Genomic DNA, 16,114 nt, shown 5'->3' with positions numbered 1-16,114 from the left:
AACTTTCATGGCTGCATGTTTTACTAGCAACAGCAGCTTGATGCATCTGGCTGAGCGTTCTCCACTGCCTGCTAGCTCTGTTGCCGGCTAAATGACATTATTCACCTAAGAGTAATCCTGATCTGGACAAAAACAGCTGCTGAGGATTTTAGTCTCTGGACTAGAGTTGTGGGAAACTTTGGATATTCTCTAGAGAGGAGGATCCAGGGGCACCTAATGTATTCTCCTTTTTGCATATACTCATGTTATTTCAGTTTTCCTTGATCCATTCTGGTTTTGAGGCTGACTGAATTTTATATTTAATTGTTTTTAATAGTAACACAAGGGTTAAAGCAGTATTTTTGCGCCCATTTTCCTTCTCCTCAGATAAATTAGATGATTTGATTTACACAACCGAATTTCGCACAAAGCTATTTATTGATATAACTACAATGTGGTTGGATGAAATAAAACCAGTTCCTCTTACAGGTTCACTACTAGCAGATCTACTGGCCTATGGCAGGCCCTCCACTAAATTTCTTCGAGCGTGTCTTATTTATCATATCTGCTCTTATTTGTTTAATAAATGTCCTCATTTTTAACGAACTATATGTAGTTCAGTGATCTAGCATTGTTAATGTTGTGTGTATCCTAAGCTAATCCTCGTGGCCAGTACAAAACCGTCAAAATCTATCTCATCAGTAGCACTAATGCAGGTGTACTTCTCGCTTCTTATTTTGAGGATCTTAATATTCATCGCTATGCATAGCAGTACCGTTATTGCAAGTATGAAGGGTTATGTCTCCCACTGTCGACTTCTTCATATAAATTATCTAAGCTATATTCATCTGTGGAAAATGTCCATGATAACATATAAGCCAATCCACTTCTTTAATCTGACTTCCCGTACAAACAGTCTCTTAATATTATCACATCCAATTCAGTAAAAGAAATATTGTGCATAATGCATATTGATATTCATTTATACAGACGCATACTATTTCTGAAATAACTTATATCCTTGGGTAGTTGCAAGATGCTATTTTTTTCAATGTTTTGCATGATTTAGGCTGCTTCATCTTTGAAGGTGATTCTTCGATTTTTCATTTCATTCACATGTGAATGGTATTCAAGTTTAGTATACACCCATGCAAGTTTTTTTCTCCGTACTGTGTAAGTCACACGTCAGCTGCTTCGGGGCAGCCAACTGTATGGTACACTTCAGTTTGGTTCCTGAGATTTCATATGCATGTTACATTTGAGCACGTGCTGCTTTTACGAATTTCTACAGTGCATCAACGTGAAATTTCTTTAAATTTGCATCCTTTGTAATAGGTATGATGGATTTCCTGCAGCAACGCGCGGGGCATCATCTAGTAATAGTATATAAGGGTGGTGCAAACAAAATATCACATGAAATCACCTATTTTGACAAAAAAAAAATTAGGGCACAGACATTGATGGGCCCACTTAATATGGTTTCTCTTTGAATGACGTGACTAAGGGTCGAATCTCCGCATGAGGTCCTAATCATGTGTGAAAGGTTCGAAACCCTTTCCTATTTGGCATGGGTCGTGAGTCTACAAGGGTGATGTAAACAGATTTAGCGTGCAATGATGTTTTTTGAAGTTATAGATGCTACTTTATTACACTTATTATTATATTATGAGAAAATTTATAATATATATTATTTTTATGTCATTTTGTTAATAAATATACTATGGGAAAACCTGCAAGCTAGCTGTTTGAATTGATTAAAACGGATACGAGGGTGTAATAGGCCACATAGTTCAAAAGTACATGCACTAAGCCGATCATAATCGGCCCACTGAGCCTACTATGGTCAAGGGTTTATTCCAACCGTAGCCCTTCTCCCTCATGTGCCTCCCACTCTCCCCCCCGACGCCATCCACCCTGATGCAGCGATCCGCCCCCACCTAGCGCCATCTTCGTTGGCCACCCTAATGTCCCCATCCATTGAACTCTCATCATGTGCTCCTGACATCCCCTCTCCCTCGCTTCCCTCTCTCGTGTGACCCCCTCCGCTTCCAACGCTGCCTCTTGTTGGCACGTCACCTCAGCTGACGCCGCCTCGTCTCCACGACCTTGCATGACACGAGCTCTGGTCTCCATCAATCTCATGAGGGAATTATACGGGTGCACGACACGGGTGCATTTCATGGCCCGAGGCTCACGACAAAGACCGAAAGCCCGAGGATTAATTTTACGGACGCAAGTATGCGCCTTGTAGTGTGTATGTACATGACGTTATCCAGCTAGGGTTGTGGTGTACATGTACGAGTGAGTAGGGTGACGAGTCTGTTTGTGGGAGAAAAAACATTTTGAAGCATGCATGAAATCTAGGCGTGTGTTCATATACTAGATACAATTGGGATTTTTATGACATCAAATTACAAGGCTATTATTGAATTGCATGTGAAGATGAATGTAGGAATATTAATTTTATGTTAGTAAATGGTACTATAAATGTTGCTATGTTTCTAGGAAGTTGATCAAAGTTAATATGCGGGCGGCACAACTTTCATGTTAACTCTCGCGCGCAACCGAAGTCTAAAAGATTTTGAGTAGCCAACAATCGTCGCTACCCACGAAAAAAGGAAAAACGAAAAGAAAAAAGAAAGAAGACCCACCCAACCCAACCCCGTCCGTCTTCCTCTACCTCTGGATCCCCACTCCTCTCACTCTCCCACCGCCCAGCCTCGCCGGCAGCCCCAGTCCATCCGCCACGGCCGCCTGTCCTCCCTGATGCCGGACCGCCCTTCCCCGCGCCTCCGTTCGTGTATCGATGAAGCCCACCTTCCTGCAACGCCACGAGGTCGATGAGGCTCCGGCGTAACGGCTACGGCTCGGCCTCGCCGACGCTGCACCGGTCCTGGACATTCCCTCCTCCCTCCGCCGTCAGATCGACCGCCGCCTTTCTCCCACGTCAGATCGACGCCGCCGGCCCATCCTCGCCGATGTGAGTGCCGGCGCGGCTGGCTTCCTCGCCGGCGCGCGCATGCACCCTTAGGACGGTGCGCGGCACCCCGTCGAGGTCGCCTGGCTGCTTCGCTTGCTCGAGTGGCCGAGGCTGTGCGGGTGTCTGCACGCCGGCGACCAACCATGACGCCGCTGCGAGCAACGGAGTCCGGCTGGGGTGGAGCTTCTCGCCCCCAAGCATAGCAACCTCGCCGCCGCCTTCAATTGTTCTGCACCCAAAGGTTGCTTCTTGATCCCCCTCCATGAGCTGATTCGACTTTGAGGTAGCACATCACCTGATTTTAGGTAGTTCGTCAGCTAGAACCAATTCAGTACAGTGCAGATATAGATGCCCTGCTGCAAATCTTAGTGTATAGCAGGATTACTGCTGCTCACTTAGTGTGGTATAGCTTGAAGGTGTGCACAAATTTCACAAGATTTGGTGCATGATAGAAATTCTTTTTTTGTTGCCAAACTAAGACTCCATGACAGCAGCCATTCAATTACTCTCAGTAGTAGTAATTTGGTTATGTTGCTCAGCGAAGCGAAGCCAGTTTATGTGGATTGTGTGATTTAGAGCAGATCTTGTGTAGATAAAGTAGGTCTTATCTTTGTTGTTGTGCTAATCCTGGTTATTGAATAGATAGACAAGAACATAATTCGTTGTCCTGACCATGAATTGTTGTCTCTTCAAAGGAAAAGGAGGAGGACTAAATGACAGAGAAGCTGGAGTACCCAGAGACAACTGAGGCATGCTTCGTAGCATAAGTTGCACAGTGGTAAACGTCTTGTAGCTTCTGCGAGCAACGGAGTCCGGCTGGGGCGCATCCACGATGTGGAGCTTCTCGCCGACAAGCAACATTGACGCTGCCTTCAGTGATTCTGCATCCAAAGGTTGCTTCTTGATCCCCCTCCATGAGCTGATTCGATTTTGAGGCAGCACATCAGCTAGAACCACACTTTAGTACAGTGCAGATACAGATGCCATGCTGCTGCAAATCTTAGTGTAGAGTGTACTAGGTGATTACTGATGCTTACTTAGTGTGGTATAGCTTGGAGGTGTGCACAAATTTCACAAGATTTGGTGCATGATAGAAATTCTCTTTTTGTTGCCAAACTAAGACTCCATCCCAGCAGCCATTCAATTACTTGTAGTCTGTCAGTAGTAGTAGTTTGGTTATGTTGCTCAGCGAAGCAAAGCTAGTTTATGTGGTTTGTGTGATTTAGAGGAGATCTTGTTTAGATAAATAAACTAGGTGTTATCTTTGTTGTTGTGCTAATCCTGGTTATTGAATAGATAGATAGGAAAGAACAGAATTTGTTGTACTGACCATGAATTGTTCTTTCTTCAAAGGCAAAGGAGGAGGACTAAATGACAGACAAGCTGAGACAACTGAGACATGCCTCGGAGCATAAGTTGCAGAGTGGTAAACGTCTTGTAGCTTCTGAAAGCCTTTTCTTTCTTCTGGAGCATGTCAATTTCTTCACCTAGGAGTCTATAACTGTTGTTAATTGTGTTGTATTATATGCATCTCTTGTAGTATTACCTATCACTGGACTGTTGAAAACAAGTTTGAGAGCGTCTTTTGTAGCTGTTAAGAGTGCTGTATGGTGCGGTGGCGGCAATGCTCGGGATCTCTCCGGTGAGCTCCTGATCCTCCCTTGGATCTCTGGCTCCCTTGTGATCTGCTGATAGTAGGACATCTAGGCGATGTGGTTGTTATGTGCTTGGGTGAATGAGCCGATGACCTGACTATATTGGGAGCATGAAGTTGCTTCTTTGGTTTGCGTTTGGTAAGTATAGATTGCACTTTTTATCTTGAGTATGCATCTTAAAGATCCTTGCATTCTTTTGTTTGTATTTTTACATGGTGAATTGGCCCTCTGAAGACACTGGAGTTGAGAAAAATGATGTTTTCTTCTACTGCCCATGTAGGTTTGTTGTGACAGGCTATGTATGATGATGTCTGTTAGCTGGTTGCATGTTGCACCGATTAATAACCATTTTCAGAACTGAGAATAATGTGAGGCTACATTTTGGTATACCTACACATATATAGGTGTCAAAGCTGACGCAGAATCCGAGTGTATTGCCGCCTTGTGTAAATAAATTATGATTCCAGTTGCTCATATATGCATGTTGTGTGTGCAGGCTGCTGGAGGACGCCAAGCGGGTTGCCATCAGAAACCCACCATCAGACGATGCACGGCCAGGAGGAGGGCTATGCGGCGGTGGTGGCGCCGAGCAGGGAGAGGCGAGCTTGCGTTCCAGCCTGGAGATGGTATGCAGCTTGTTAACGAGGACGCCAAGTGGCTTGCCATCAGAAACCCACCATCAGACGATGCACAGCCAGGATTATGGGCCAGGCGGCGGTGCCTAGCAAGGAGAGGGACGGGCTTGCATTCCAGCCTGCAGGTGGTATGCAGCTTGTTCTGTTGGTGGCGAGTCGAGGCGACTTTGTTTTTTGACAAGAGGAAGTGTGTGTGACTTGATTCGGTTGTGATGGCGCTGGTTGCATGCAAGTCGAGTACGTGGCTCCATCCATCTGTGATTCGATATTCATGTGTGTATGTGGTGCGAATCAGGTGATTTTGCCGTCGTGATGTATGGCATTTGTGTAGTTATATGCTGTATGTTGCTATGTTCCATAATTTTGCTGTGTTGTGCGAATGTCAAAGTTCATGGCAAAATTTCAACTCTGATAAAACTAGCATGACAATATATTGATAAGTTGTATTTTCGTAAACATTGTATAAATCTTTGTCCTGGCTCGCTTTGAAGTTTGGGCGCTGCGTTGGATAAATCTATCTATCTAGCTTGAGGCAGATGGATATGCCCCGGTGTGGAGATAAGAAATCTTTGTTGCCTGTGAAAAGAAAAAGAAAAGAAATCCCGCAGCATCGTCGAAGAAATCCATCCATCGCGAATTTAATTGGGAGCCAGGCTGGCAGAAAAAAGGTGAGCATGCACGATTCGATTCGATCGGTTTGGCTGGAGCCAGGCTGGCAGGTACGAGACACGATTTGACCCACCCCCGCGACGTGGACACCATGAGGAAACGCACGCACGGGTAGCCGACTCCGCGCGCTATATTCAAGGCGTGAACCACGCCGGCGGAGGCCAGCTCCAGTGCTGCCCGAGCCCCTCGACATTCCCTTCCGTGCCGTCCTTGAGGCACAACACCCGGACGAAATTTCAGAAACTGCTGAAACATTTACTCCTACTAACTAGTGCCACGCATCTGTACTGCTGAAACATCCCAGTCTGTCGGAGTACTCAAGCTTCAACCAAGTTAAGCCAAGCTAGCTATATCGTCAGTGTCATGGGATTCAAGGCGTGAACCACGCCGGCGGAGGCCAGCTCCAGTGCTGCCCGAGCCCCTCGACATTCCCCTCCGTGCCGTCCTTGAGGCACAACACCCGGACGACACGCCGGTCTTTGTCGCAGCGACAGTTCCCCCAGAAACTCAGATCATCCTCCGTGTAGTAGACGTGGCCGTCCTTGAGATCCAGGTGCACCCTCGTCGACACGTACATAGACTCGTTGGCCCCGATGAACAGCGCGCCCTCGCCGATGTCGTCCCTCTCCTTCCACTGCCCTCCCTCCAGGACCTGCACCTTGAATGAGCAGGTCCACCGGCTACTGTCGCACTCGTCCTTGGTCTCCTTCCAGTGCTTGAGCACCACCATCAGCTGCCCGCCCGGCGCCGCCACGAGGTACTTGCGGTGGCACGTCGGGTCGCCGCCGTCGGCATTATTGTCAAGCCTCGGCGTGACAGCCTTACTCATGAACTCGCCGGTGTCCGCGTCGAGCTCCCACGCTTCCACGGCACCCGAGTACGTCACGGAGTAGAACCTGCCGTCGTGGTGGATGGCGTCCTCCACGCCGTCGCGCGAGGGAGCCAGCCTCCACGCCGCTTCCTTGGCCGTTGCGAAGGCCGCCACACCAAACTGCTGGCCCGTAATCAGCATGGCGGTGCCGTAGCCTCCACCACCGGGGGAATCCGAGAGGACCACCTTACGGTAGAGGTAGCCACGCATGTGCTCAGCCTTCATCGTGAACGACCCGCACGGCTCGCGGCCGCCGGCGTACGGCGGCCCCCTGACAAAGGGTTTTAGCGGGAAGGCGAAGACCCCGTGATGCTCCTCGAGGCCTGGGATGGTGGTGATGGCCGGGAGAGCGCGCTGCTCGCCGCTCACCGGGTTCACAAGGCTCATCCGGCCCCTGCCGTCGGCGGTGGCCAGCCACCCGTGGGAGGAGCCGATGATGGCGTGGCCGCGCAGCGCGGGGTCCGGGGCGTGCACCACCACGGAGCGCTGGTCCACGAGTGAGAAGAGCGTCGCCTTCTCCGGGGTCTTGCCGGGGAGGATGATCCACGGCGCCTCCAACGCTTCGCACGACTCGCGGAACACCGACGCGAAGGCGAGCCGATCGAGGATGCCAAGCCGGCTGTGGATGTTCGCCACCATGTCCGGCGACAGCTTCACACCGGCGTCGACGCCGGCGTTTGTTTGATCTCGCGGCATTGGATGGATCGATTGGGCGGGGTTGCACGCGGCTGAGATCTCGGGAAAAGACGATCGGGCTTTATATTTAGGGGATGAACAAGGATCCTACTCTGATTCCTTCTTTGTATACTCCGACTCTAGTACAGGTAGGTTTGGGATATACTATAATGACAACGCAAAGCATTGTAGTATGTGTACTACGGATGGATTGTGCTGTCGCAACATTATCCGCAGAGATATTCACATGGACACATGGTTCTCGTGCTGATGATTGTTACAACCCGACCTCACCAAACTCTTCTACAGATAATAGGACCACTTTGTTTTTTGATAGAGTCGATGATCATTTTTCCAACTGGGTAAGCGTGCACACCTTTTGTATTTCAAGGGTAAACAAAACGACAAGTATATCAGATAAACCTACGTCAAATATATCATGAAGTTCTCTTTTCTAGACTCGAGTCAAAAAGGCTTGGAGTGGATCAAGCCAGTTGTTTTTTTGGTTGTTTCTGTTGTCATTCGTATAGGCACACCTTTTAAATTATAAAACGTCATTTATCGAAAAAATCGTATAAATACCATTGGAATGGGGCTATGGTTCTGATGAAATTCTACATTGAAAATGTCCGATATGAGGTAACATCAGAATATGATTCTTTAAACAAACCATAAAATCGGAACAATTAACTACATCAAAAAATCGTTGCATTAGCAAAAAAAAAATGAAACACGGGCAAAAGCTTTGCCCATGCATTGATTAAGAGAGGAGTTTACAAGAAAGTAAAAGGTCTTAAGATATTACAAGACCAGCAATGTTTGCTATTAGTGTTGTTATTAAATATGTATACTGCAAGTTGAAGAACCAGCAAGTTGGGAGATGAAGGGGAAACACAAGTGATTGTGGAAAAACAATCATCATGGTCTCATAAAGAGCAAGACCTGCAAAGAAAGCAACAGATGCTTGAGTCAGTGACAACACATATAATCGGGAAATTAGAGGCAAATAATCTTATATTTGACACAACAAAACTTCGTGGGAGCAAGGTTTGCTATTTAAGACCCATGTCAAATTGATTAGTGAGACATCACTGAACAAGCAAAACTTGCTGGGAGTAGCAAGCGAGTTTGAAGAGATCAGTAGCAGGACGAAAATTAAGACTACTCGAACACCCTGAATTCTCAACAGTATAATACTCAGCAACATTGTCATTACCCATTGTTTTAGATCCAAACACTATTACAGAAAACGCTAGTAGGGGCGTGGCAAAACCACCCTTAATGGCATGGTTTTGACATACCACCGGTGACGCATCAGCGGTAATCGATACCGATGGCTTGCCGAGCACAAACCACCGGTATTTGGCATACATGTGTCCTGCCGATGCCGATGCCACTGATGCATGGTACCGGTGGCGTGTTCGCGACACGCCACTAAAATCTACCACGTCAGTGGACAATATATGTCGCGCACTAAATATACATGCCGCTTTCTGATATTTTGTACACGACGTGGCAACATCTTTTCTGAAGTTTTATACAAGATATGTAAAGAGTGAAATCACTAATATATGAGCTCAATCTCTCTCAAATTAGTTCGTCACATACAAATAGATGTCACACATATTACATGTTGAATCTCTTACAATTATTAATTTTATCATCTGAAATATATATCCATCACACAAAGGAATACAATAAATACACGATCATGGGGAGCAGGATGAGGATTATTGATATCCCTCAACCTACTAGACATCGCAACTCCATGGTTGCCGCTCTCTTGCTCTGCTAGGAACATTGCAGGTAATCGTTTTTTTATGTCTCCATTATATTATGAAAATTTTGATAGTTGTTGTTGTGGTACCCGTTTACTTGTTTCTGGCACTTCCTCTAGCAGTTGTAAACTCCTTGAATCCTCCTCTATGCGTGACATGTCAGCTCATGATCTAATACCAAGAAAAAATATTTTACCAAAAGCAACATATATAATTAAGAAAGTTAAGAATATCATACAAATGCAATGTAAGCAAAAAAAAAAGCAAGTTCAGAAAATGTAACGGACAACTTAATCAAGGGACGGATAATTCACATGGTAAACGAATCGATCACAAGTTCATCGACCACAAATTCATCGATCACACGTTTAAACTACAACGCAAGCATGATAAGTAGCTTGATAAGTTTTGAAAGAACGATCAGATATACATAACATAAGTACACACACTAAATAACACCAACATCATCACTTTTTTATCTCTCATAAAGTGTAGAATACTTGCTTTAATGTACACATGCTTGCTATCACCCAGCTGCCTCAAGCGGTCCTCTACTTCCTGTGGAACAAGGTGGCCGACGTGGAACATCACAAATGATAAGTAGACATCCTTATTGATTATCGTTGCAAGGGTCAACTAGATGCACAAAAACTGTAGTATCAGATCTTCATAGGTGACCTCAACCATTCTTTTTCCCGGTCGATGACATCAATTGCCTTATTTTGTCTCGAGACCATGCGGCTCCAACATGTGAAGGATGGCATAGTATCCGTCCATGTGGCTCTCTTTCGGTTCCTACACGCAGCAGAAGTCGGTTTTGTAGCCAAAAATTACTGGTGTATCCGATTTGAATACTTTTTGTTACTCACAATAATGTTCCAAGCTTTATGTTGTAGCTGCTGAGAGCATCATTGAGAACCTTCCTAAGCCTAGTGTGATATTTCTTCGCACCTTGTCGAGTCCAAATATGAAGCATGGGCCAGTCGAAGGTATAGAACGATGAGGATGCAGTGATTGCTGAACAAACAGTTTAGTAAACATCCTCAAGTTAATTGGCCTCAATCGGTGCGTGCCAGCAAAGCATAATGGAAATCTAGAGAAGCATAGATAGGGCTAGCGAGAATGGCTAATGTGGGAAAGTAAGGCACGGGAATGTAGTGCTTGTCCTTGTTCTCCACCATGAAATTTTCAAGGTAACCCCTAGAAGAAAACATCCCTGAGGGTGAGACAAGTTGGTCTCGGACATGTACTAGTGTCCGCCACTACGATGTCATTGATTTGCTAGGTTTTAACAAGGTATGCTTGATAGATAGCTCATAGTTGGAATAAATCGAGCTCTTGCATGTGGTTCATCTTAAAGATATCCTCAAAATGAAGAAAAAACATTTCACTGAGGGTTTCATGGACAAATTCTTTCATCGGAGGCACCCTCATGACGAATACCGCCATTTCTCATTCTTTTGACTAAAGTAGAGCATGCTCGCTACCAGGAATGGTGTTATGCAGAATCTTTATTTCCCTCGTTAGCCCTTTGAGCATAAGGATGGGTTGCCTAGAGATATGGTATGGCCGCACTTCAGCAGATCACGATGGTTTATGATCCCAAACCAGGTTGGTCGGCGGAATTGGCTAGTTGGCCGCTTTGTTGGCACAACTCTTTCTCCGCCTCCATTTCTTCTTTTACAGTGGAACCTTCTATATTTTTTTCTAGGTATGCGGTATGGAGTGTGTTGGGGCTCAAAATCGATTGCCTCGGTACCACCTCCTTTTGGTGTGGTGACCCAAAGATACCTCTGCATTTTGTATTACATAATTCGTTTACATAACACCAATGAAACATTGTCCCACTAGTATTACATCCCTCAGAGTGGTAAAACATAAACATTGTGGGTCAAAGGGTGTCTATAGAATTACAACACCGATTCTTTACAAAAGATCATCACAACCTCCTATTTACAATGAGGTGAAACTATAAATAAACTCTAGCATAACAACTCGTAGACTAGACTTCGCACTAGCTCTACCTATAAAGTTACTTGGTCTTCTAATGAAATTACAATTGAACTCTAGCTACTTAGGGTCTAGGATTAGGGAATTGGTTTTGTTCTACTCCTTGTTTATGTTTCGACCATGATTGATGTAGAAGTTGATTCCGTTAGCTTCGCTAATTGAGTTTCGCCCCTTGTAGTTGATAGCTCCTCCATCTTCGAGGTTCCACCGCAGATTTTCTTTCAGTGATCTCCCAATATAAGCTAGGAGTTCAAGGAACAGGTGAGTACGAGTGTCTTATATGGAGACAAAAAGCAGCAGATGCAACGACAACGCATTAACATTGATGATCGGCAAAGGGTAAATAATATGTATGTTTCTGTATTTGGTAGAGTGAAATAAAGTTTATGTTGTGGGGTTTTTGCTTCATAGTCCAGGGTTTAAAAGAAGGAAAAAAAATTCTATCGGACACAACAAACCTAGTGGGAGTAGGATCTGCAATTTAAGCTCCATAACAAGTTTAGTTAGACGGCACTGAACAAGAAATCACAAATTGTTCAAAATTCCATATCAGCATAAAAGTTAAGACTAGTGGAAAACATCGAAATATCAAAAATATCATACTTAGTGACATAACATAACAAACATTATTCCCATTGGCATAGGACGTAAGAAGCTCAACACATCCAAACATTTGAAAATGGCAGTATGTATAACATTGCACATAAAGTATTTAGCACATAGTCATGGTCATATCATGGGATGGAAGGCGTGAACCACGCTGGCGGTGGCCAGCTCCGGTGCCACCCTTGCCCCTCGACTTTCTCCATTGTGCCGTCCTTGAGGCAGAACACCCCAAGGCCACGCTGGCCGTCATCGCCATAACTGGGCGCGTCCTTCCACAATGATGCCTGACCCAGATGGTCTTCAGTGAAGTAAACACAGCCGGCCTTGAGCTCCGGGTGCACCGTCGTCGACATGCACAAAGATTCGTTCGCCCCGACGAACAGAGCGGTGTCGCCGATGTCGTCCGTCTCCTTCCACTGCGCTCCGTCGAGGACATGCACCTTGAACGAGGACGTCCGCCGGCTCCTGTTGTACCTGTCCGTTTTGAGCACCACCATGAACCGCCCTCCCGGCGCCGCCACGAGGTACCTGCGGCAAAGCCCTGGGTGGGTCCACCCGGCGCCGGCCGGACCAGGCGTGACCGTGGCGCTCGTGAATACACCGCCGTCTGCGTCGTGCTCCCACACTTCAACCGCGCCCGAGTATGTGACAGAGTAGAACCTGCCGTCGTGGTGGATGGCGTCCTCGACGCCGTCGCGCGAGGGCGCCAACCTCCACGCAGCGTCCTTCAGAGTCGTGAAGGCCGCGACGCCGAAAAGCCATCCCGTGATCAGCATGGCGGCGCCGTGGCCACCGTGGTCTGTAAATTTTTCATGTTGTCATCTGTTGATGTTCAGCACCAACAGTACAGATGAATCGCAAAGGGACAATGAAATCCTACATCAGAAATACCTAGAATGCATCACAACACAGGATGTCAAGGTAACATTTGAATATAATTCTGTATTTCTGTAACCAAAACATATCACCGAAAGAGTACCATCAAGAGTGGGACATTCGTGAAATAGAACAGCTCTTCTGCTGCCAAAATAAAACTGGTGAAACCCTGCTACTAATTTAAGGTTCCTCTTGACATCAAGTAAATGAACTGAACGATGCAGCAAAACAGAAAGTACTGCTCACTGTATTAACATCTCCAAGTAAGACGTTGGGACACAACAGGGAACACAAGCAATTGAGCAATCAGCATGGTCTGACAAAGATCAAAGCCTAAAATGGAAGCAGCAAATGCCTGCAATCAGTCGCAAAACATATGCAGTGATGATGGGCGCAGTACATATAATCTACTTGAGACGGCAAAAAGTGTGATTCATTACACTCCATATCAAGCTAGTGAGACATCACTGCACAAGAACAAGCAAACATGAGTGACGACATGCAGTAGCAGCTTCAAAATTAAGACTAGTCTGACACCCTGAATCATCAAGACACCATTGGTGTCAAATTGAAATGCAGAACTCGCAAAAATGATAAATCAATGTATATGGTTGCATAGAGCAAACATGGTCCAGCTATCTTTGAGAGTATTAGTTTATACTCTATACTACAGATGAAAATATGCTAACACTTGTTCGCTACCAAAATCTAAATGGGCAAAAGGGTCATACTACATATAAGGGATACAGTGAGAATGCTTAGCTTGAACCAAATGCATTGCTCAAAAGTAAAATTCAAAACCTCGCCTTCTTTACAAATTCAAGTTATGCCAAATAGCAATACACAACTCCAGTGTGAATAAAATGCATTGTAAAATCAGCAGGGTGCCAAAGTAAGACTAATCACAAACCCTGAAACATCAAGAATATAACACTTAACGACACAGCAATAACACCTTTGCCAATTGGCTTCAGATCCAAATGCAAGACATACAAACATGAAAGCCATGTATGGTTGCAATAGAGGCACACCCGATCTAATCATCGTTGAAGAGTATTAATGTAGACTAAGATGCCTATCCAAGAGGTGTCAGGATCGAAATAGCAACAATATCATAGTTGCATGAGGGATATAATGAGAAATGGTACAAAATTATGTGATACAAATGCATTGTTCAATACTAGAATGCAAAAAAAAAAAAAAAAAAAAAAAACTTTACAATTAATTAAATCAAGTACTTCCTCCGATCCATATTAGTTGCCACAAATATAGTTGTATCTAGACATATCTTAGTTCCAGGTACATCCATACTAGTGGAAAGATATATGAATCGGAAGGAGTAACTCAAAATAGAGGTACATAATTCCAGTGTTAGTAATAATGCATTGTTAAAATACCAGAACGCAAAAGGCTCAAATTTTCATGAATCCAAGTAATTCCAAATATAAGTAAAGCAAGAATAACATTTACAGAAAGACTTAACTACCTGTGAAGTGCATTAATGTGCACTAAAGATGCACACGCAAATACATCTGAGCTGCAAGAATCCAGATGTGCATGATGACCTTACTTGTAAGTGGGATACAGAGAGAAGTGCAAAATCATCGTTGAAACCAAAAAAAAATGCAAAAGCTCAACCCTTTTACAAATTTAAGCAACTCCAAATAGCAATACAGCGTCCTTGTGTGATTAACAATGTACTCTTCAATACTAGAAAGCCAAAAGCTCAACTTTTTCATGAATTCAGGTTATGTGAAATAGCAGGAAGATCAGAGTACATCATTCCAGTGTGAGGAATGTGTCGTTACATTTGGAGAATGCAAAAAGCCTCAATTTTTCATGAATTCAACTTATATTCCAAATAGCAGCATAGCAATCCAGCAGAAATATTATAGGAAGACTTACTTAACCTACCATTCCACGGACAACCATTTCATCACAAGAGAAGCAAGCTACACTAGAATGAATATTACATTCCACAATGTCCTGGACTGGCCAGCATGATGCAAACGTATGTAAGTATTATTGTGTCGACACTCGGCTAGCTAACTAAGGGGCACTACTGAAGAAGATGTTATACACTGCAAGGCATGTCAAAAAATTGCTGATCATCTGACCCCGATCAGCATCGTTTACACATGATGATATAACATAATAAGCACCATCCATAGTGTCGAGAAGATGACCCTTCCCAAATAATTAATTAACCGCCATTACTAGTAGAGCAGCAAAAGAAGAAATGGCATCCTCGGCCCCAATTGATCTGACTGATTCGATCACAGCAGCAGCAGAAGCAGCGGAGAGGAAAGTGATACTGTAGTACCGAAGTGGGCGTAGAGGGATCAGAGGGCGAACTGGTATCTCTTGGCGGCCTGCTTGGCTGCGAGGGCGGCGCCGGCGAGGACCCCACCGACGGCGCCGGCGACGGCGGCGGAGCGGGGCCCGTTGGCGGCCCTGAATAGCGCGCCGGTGCCGAGCCCCGCGACGACGCTGTTGACCCAGTCGTCCTGGCCGTCGCGCGCGGCGACCATGCCGCTCTCCATCCCGGCGTAGAGGAGGCCGATGACGCCGAGCCGGTTTCCGACGCGGCGGCCCGCGGCGCCGCACGAGTTGAGGACGCGGTTGGCGCGGATCTTGGCGGTGTCGCCCGGCTCGGCGCCGGCGGCGGCCTCGCGGAGGCCGATGGCGGCGCCGGCGAGGGCGCCGGAGAGGTAGCCGATGCCGGTGTAGTAGGTGAGGTTCTCGCCCCAGGAGCGGCGCTGCACGAGCGCCTCCTCCTGGAAGAGGAACTCCGGGGAGGTGGGCAGGTCGTAGAGGTTCTTGTAGGGGATGTTGAGGTCCTGGTACGGGTTGTAGAGCCGGCGGCCGGAGCCGTCCGTGGTGGGCTCATCGCGGCGCGGGGCGGATCCCGATGGGTGGAGCCGCGGATCGGCCATGGCGGCGGCGCGGTCGGCGTGGGAGGCAAGAAAGGGAGGAGGAAGAAGAGGAGGGTTTCAGCACGCAGCTGGTGACCGCGTATATTCGGGAGGGGAATGGTCGTTTCCCCATTTGTGGAGAGGACGAGCGAAGGGTCTGGAGTTTGGGCTCATGGACCTATGATGGGCCTCTAATAGGATGCGTCTGAGATCAGGCCCAGCGGCAACACACATAGTGACTGGCTGTCCGCGGAGACACATAGTGACCCAAATATGCGTCGAGTTTGCGTCTCCGTTGGCGCTGCGTGGATGCACCGAGTGTCTGTCGTAGGACCCATGCGTCTGGCACGCCGCTAACATTCCCGCCAGTGGTCATTTCTAGCCCGAGAAATCAAAGTTAACCGGCGCCAACACTCCAGTCCATTGCGATGTACGTCCTCATTGCCGCAGCCACCATGGATTCCG

At 46.3% G+C, this 16,114-nt stretch overlaps 3 protein-coding genes and 1 long non-coding RNA gene across 5 annotated transcripts; 1 reads left to right on the top strand and 3 right to left on the bottom strand.

Moving 5' to 3' along the window:
• Positions 1 to 2,606: 2,606 nt before the first annotated feature.
• Positions 2,607 to 5,705, top strand: LOC127297507 (uncharacterized). 2 transcript variants are annotated; one of them, XR_011744167.1, is made up of 5 exons: positions 2,607 to 3,200; positions 3,655 to 3,852; positions 4,313 to 4,385; positions 4,551 to 4,752; positions 5,111 to 5,705. It is a non-coding gene; the product is annotated as an uncharacterized lncRNA (long non-coding RNA). The 2 variants fall into 2 exon arrangements; XR_011744166.1 differs by having other exon boundaries at positions 4,500 to 4,752.
• A 583-nt stretch (positions 5,706 to 6,288) lies between these two features.
• On the bottom strand, positions 6,289 to 7,485 carry LOC127348190 (uncharacterized). The gene has a single exon (XM_051374278.1). The coding sequence runs from the start codon at positions 7,483 to 7,485 to the stop codon at positions 6,289 to 6,291; it is 1,197 nt and encodes a 398-aa protein (XP_051230238.1).
• Positions 7,486 to 11,986: 4,501 nt separating this feature from the next.
• Positions 11,987 to 12,634, bottom strand: LOC139830374 (F-box protein At2g17036-like). Its single transcript, XM_071818370.1, has one exon. The coding sequence runs from the start codon at positions 12,632 to 12,634 to the stop codon at positions 11,987 to 11,989; it is 648 nt and encodes a 215-aa protein (XP_071674471.1).
• Positions 12,635 to 14,825: 2,191 nt separating this feature from the next.
• LOC127297505 (mitochondrial import inner membrane translocase subunit TIM23-1) lies at positions 14,826 to 15,758 on the bottom strand. The gene has a single exon (XM_051327832.2). The coding sequence runs from the start codon at positions 15,668 to 15,670 to the stop codon at positions 15,077 to 15,079; it is 594 nt and encodes a 197-aa protein (XP_051183792.1). The 5' UTR covers positions 15,671 to 15,758; the 3' UTR covers positions 14,826 to 15,076.
• Positions 15,759 to 16,114: the final 356 nt, after the last annotated feature.

This window comes from Lolium perenne, chromosome 4 (assembly GCF_019359855.2).
Source record: "Lolium perenne isolate Kyuss_39 chromosome 4, Kyuss_2.0, whole genome shotgun sequence".
NCBI classification, from domain to species: Eukaryota; Viridiplantae; Streptophyta; class Magnoliopsida; order Poales; family Poaceae; genus Lolium; species Lolium perenne.
The sequence above is the reverse complement of the archived record's forward strand: the minus strand, read 5'-3'. Positions and strand labels throughout refer to the sequence as shown.

Coding starts and splice junctions, on each gene's coding strand:
- LOC127348190 (XM_051374278.1), bottom strand. CDS start 7,485: ATGCCGCGAGATCAAACAAACGCCGGCGTCGACGCCGGTGTGAAGCTG.
- LOC139830374 (XM_071818370.1), bottom strand. CDS start 12,634: ATGCTGATCACGGGATGGCTTTTCGGCGTCGCGGCCTTCACGACTCTG.
- LOC127297505 (XM_051327832.2), bottom strand. CDS start 15,670: ATGGCCGATCCGCGGCTCCACCCATCGGGATCCGCCCCGCGCCGCGAT.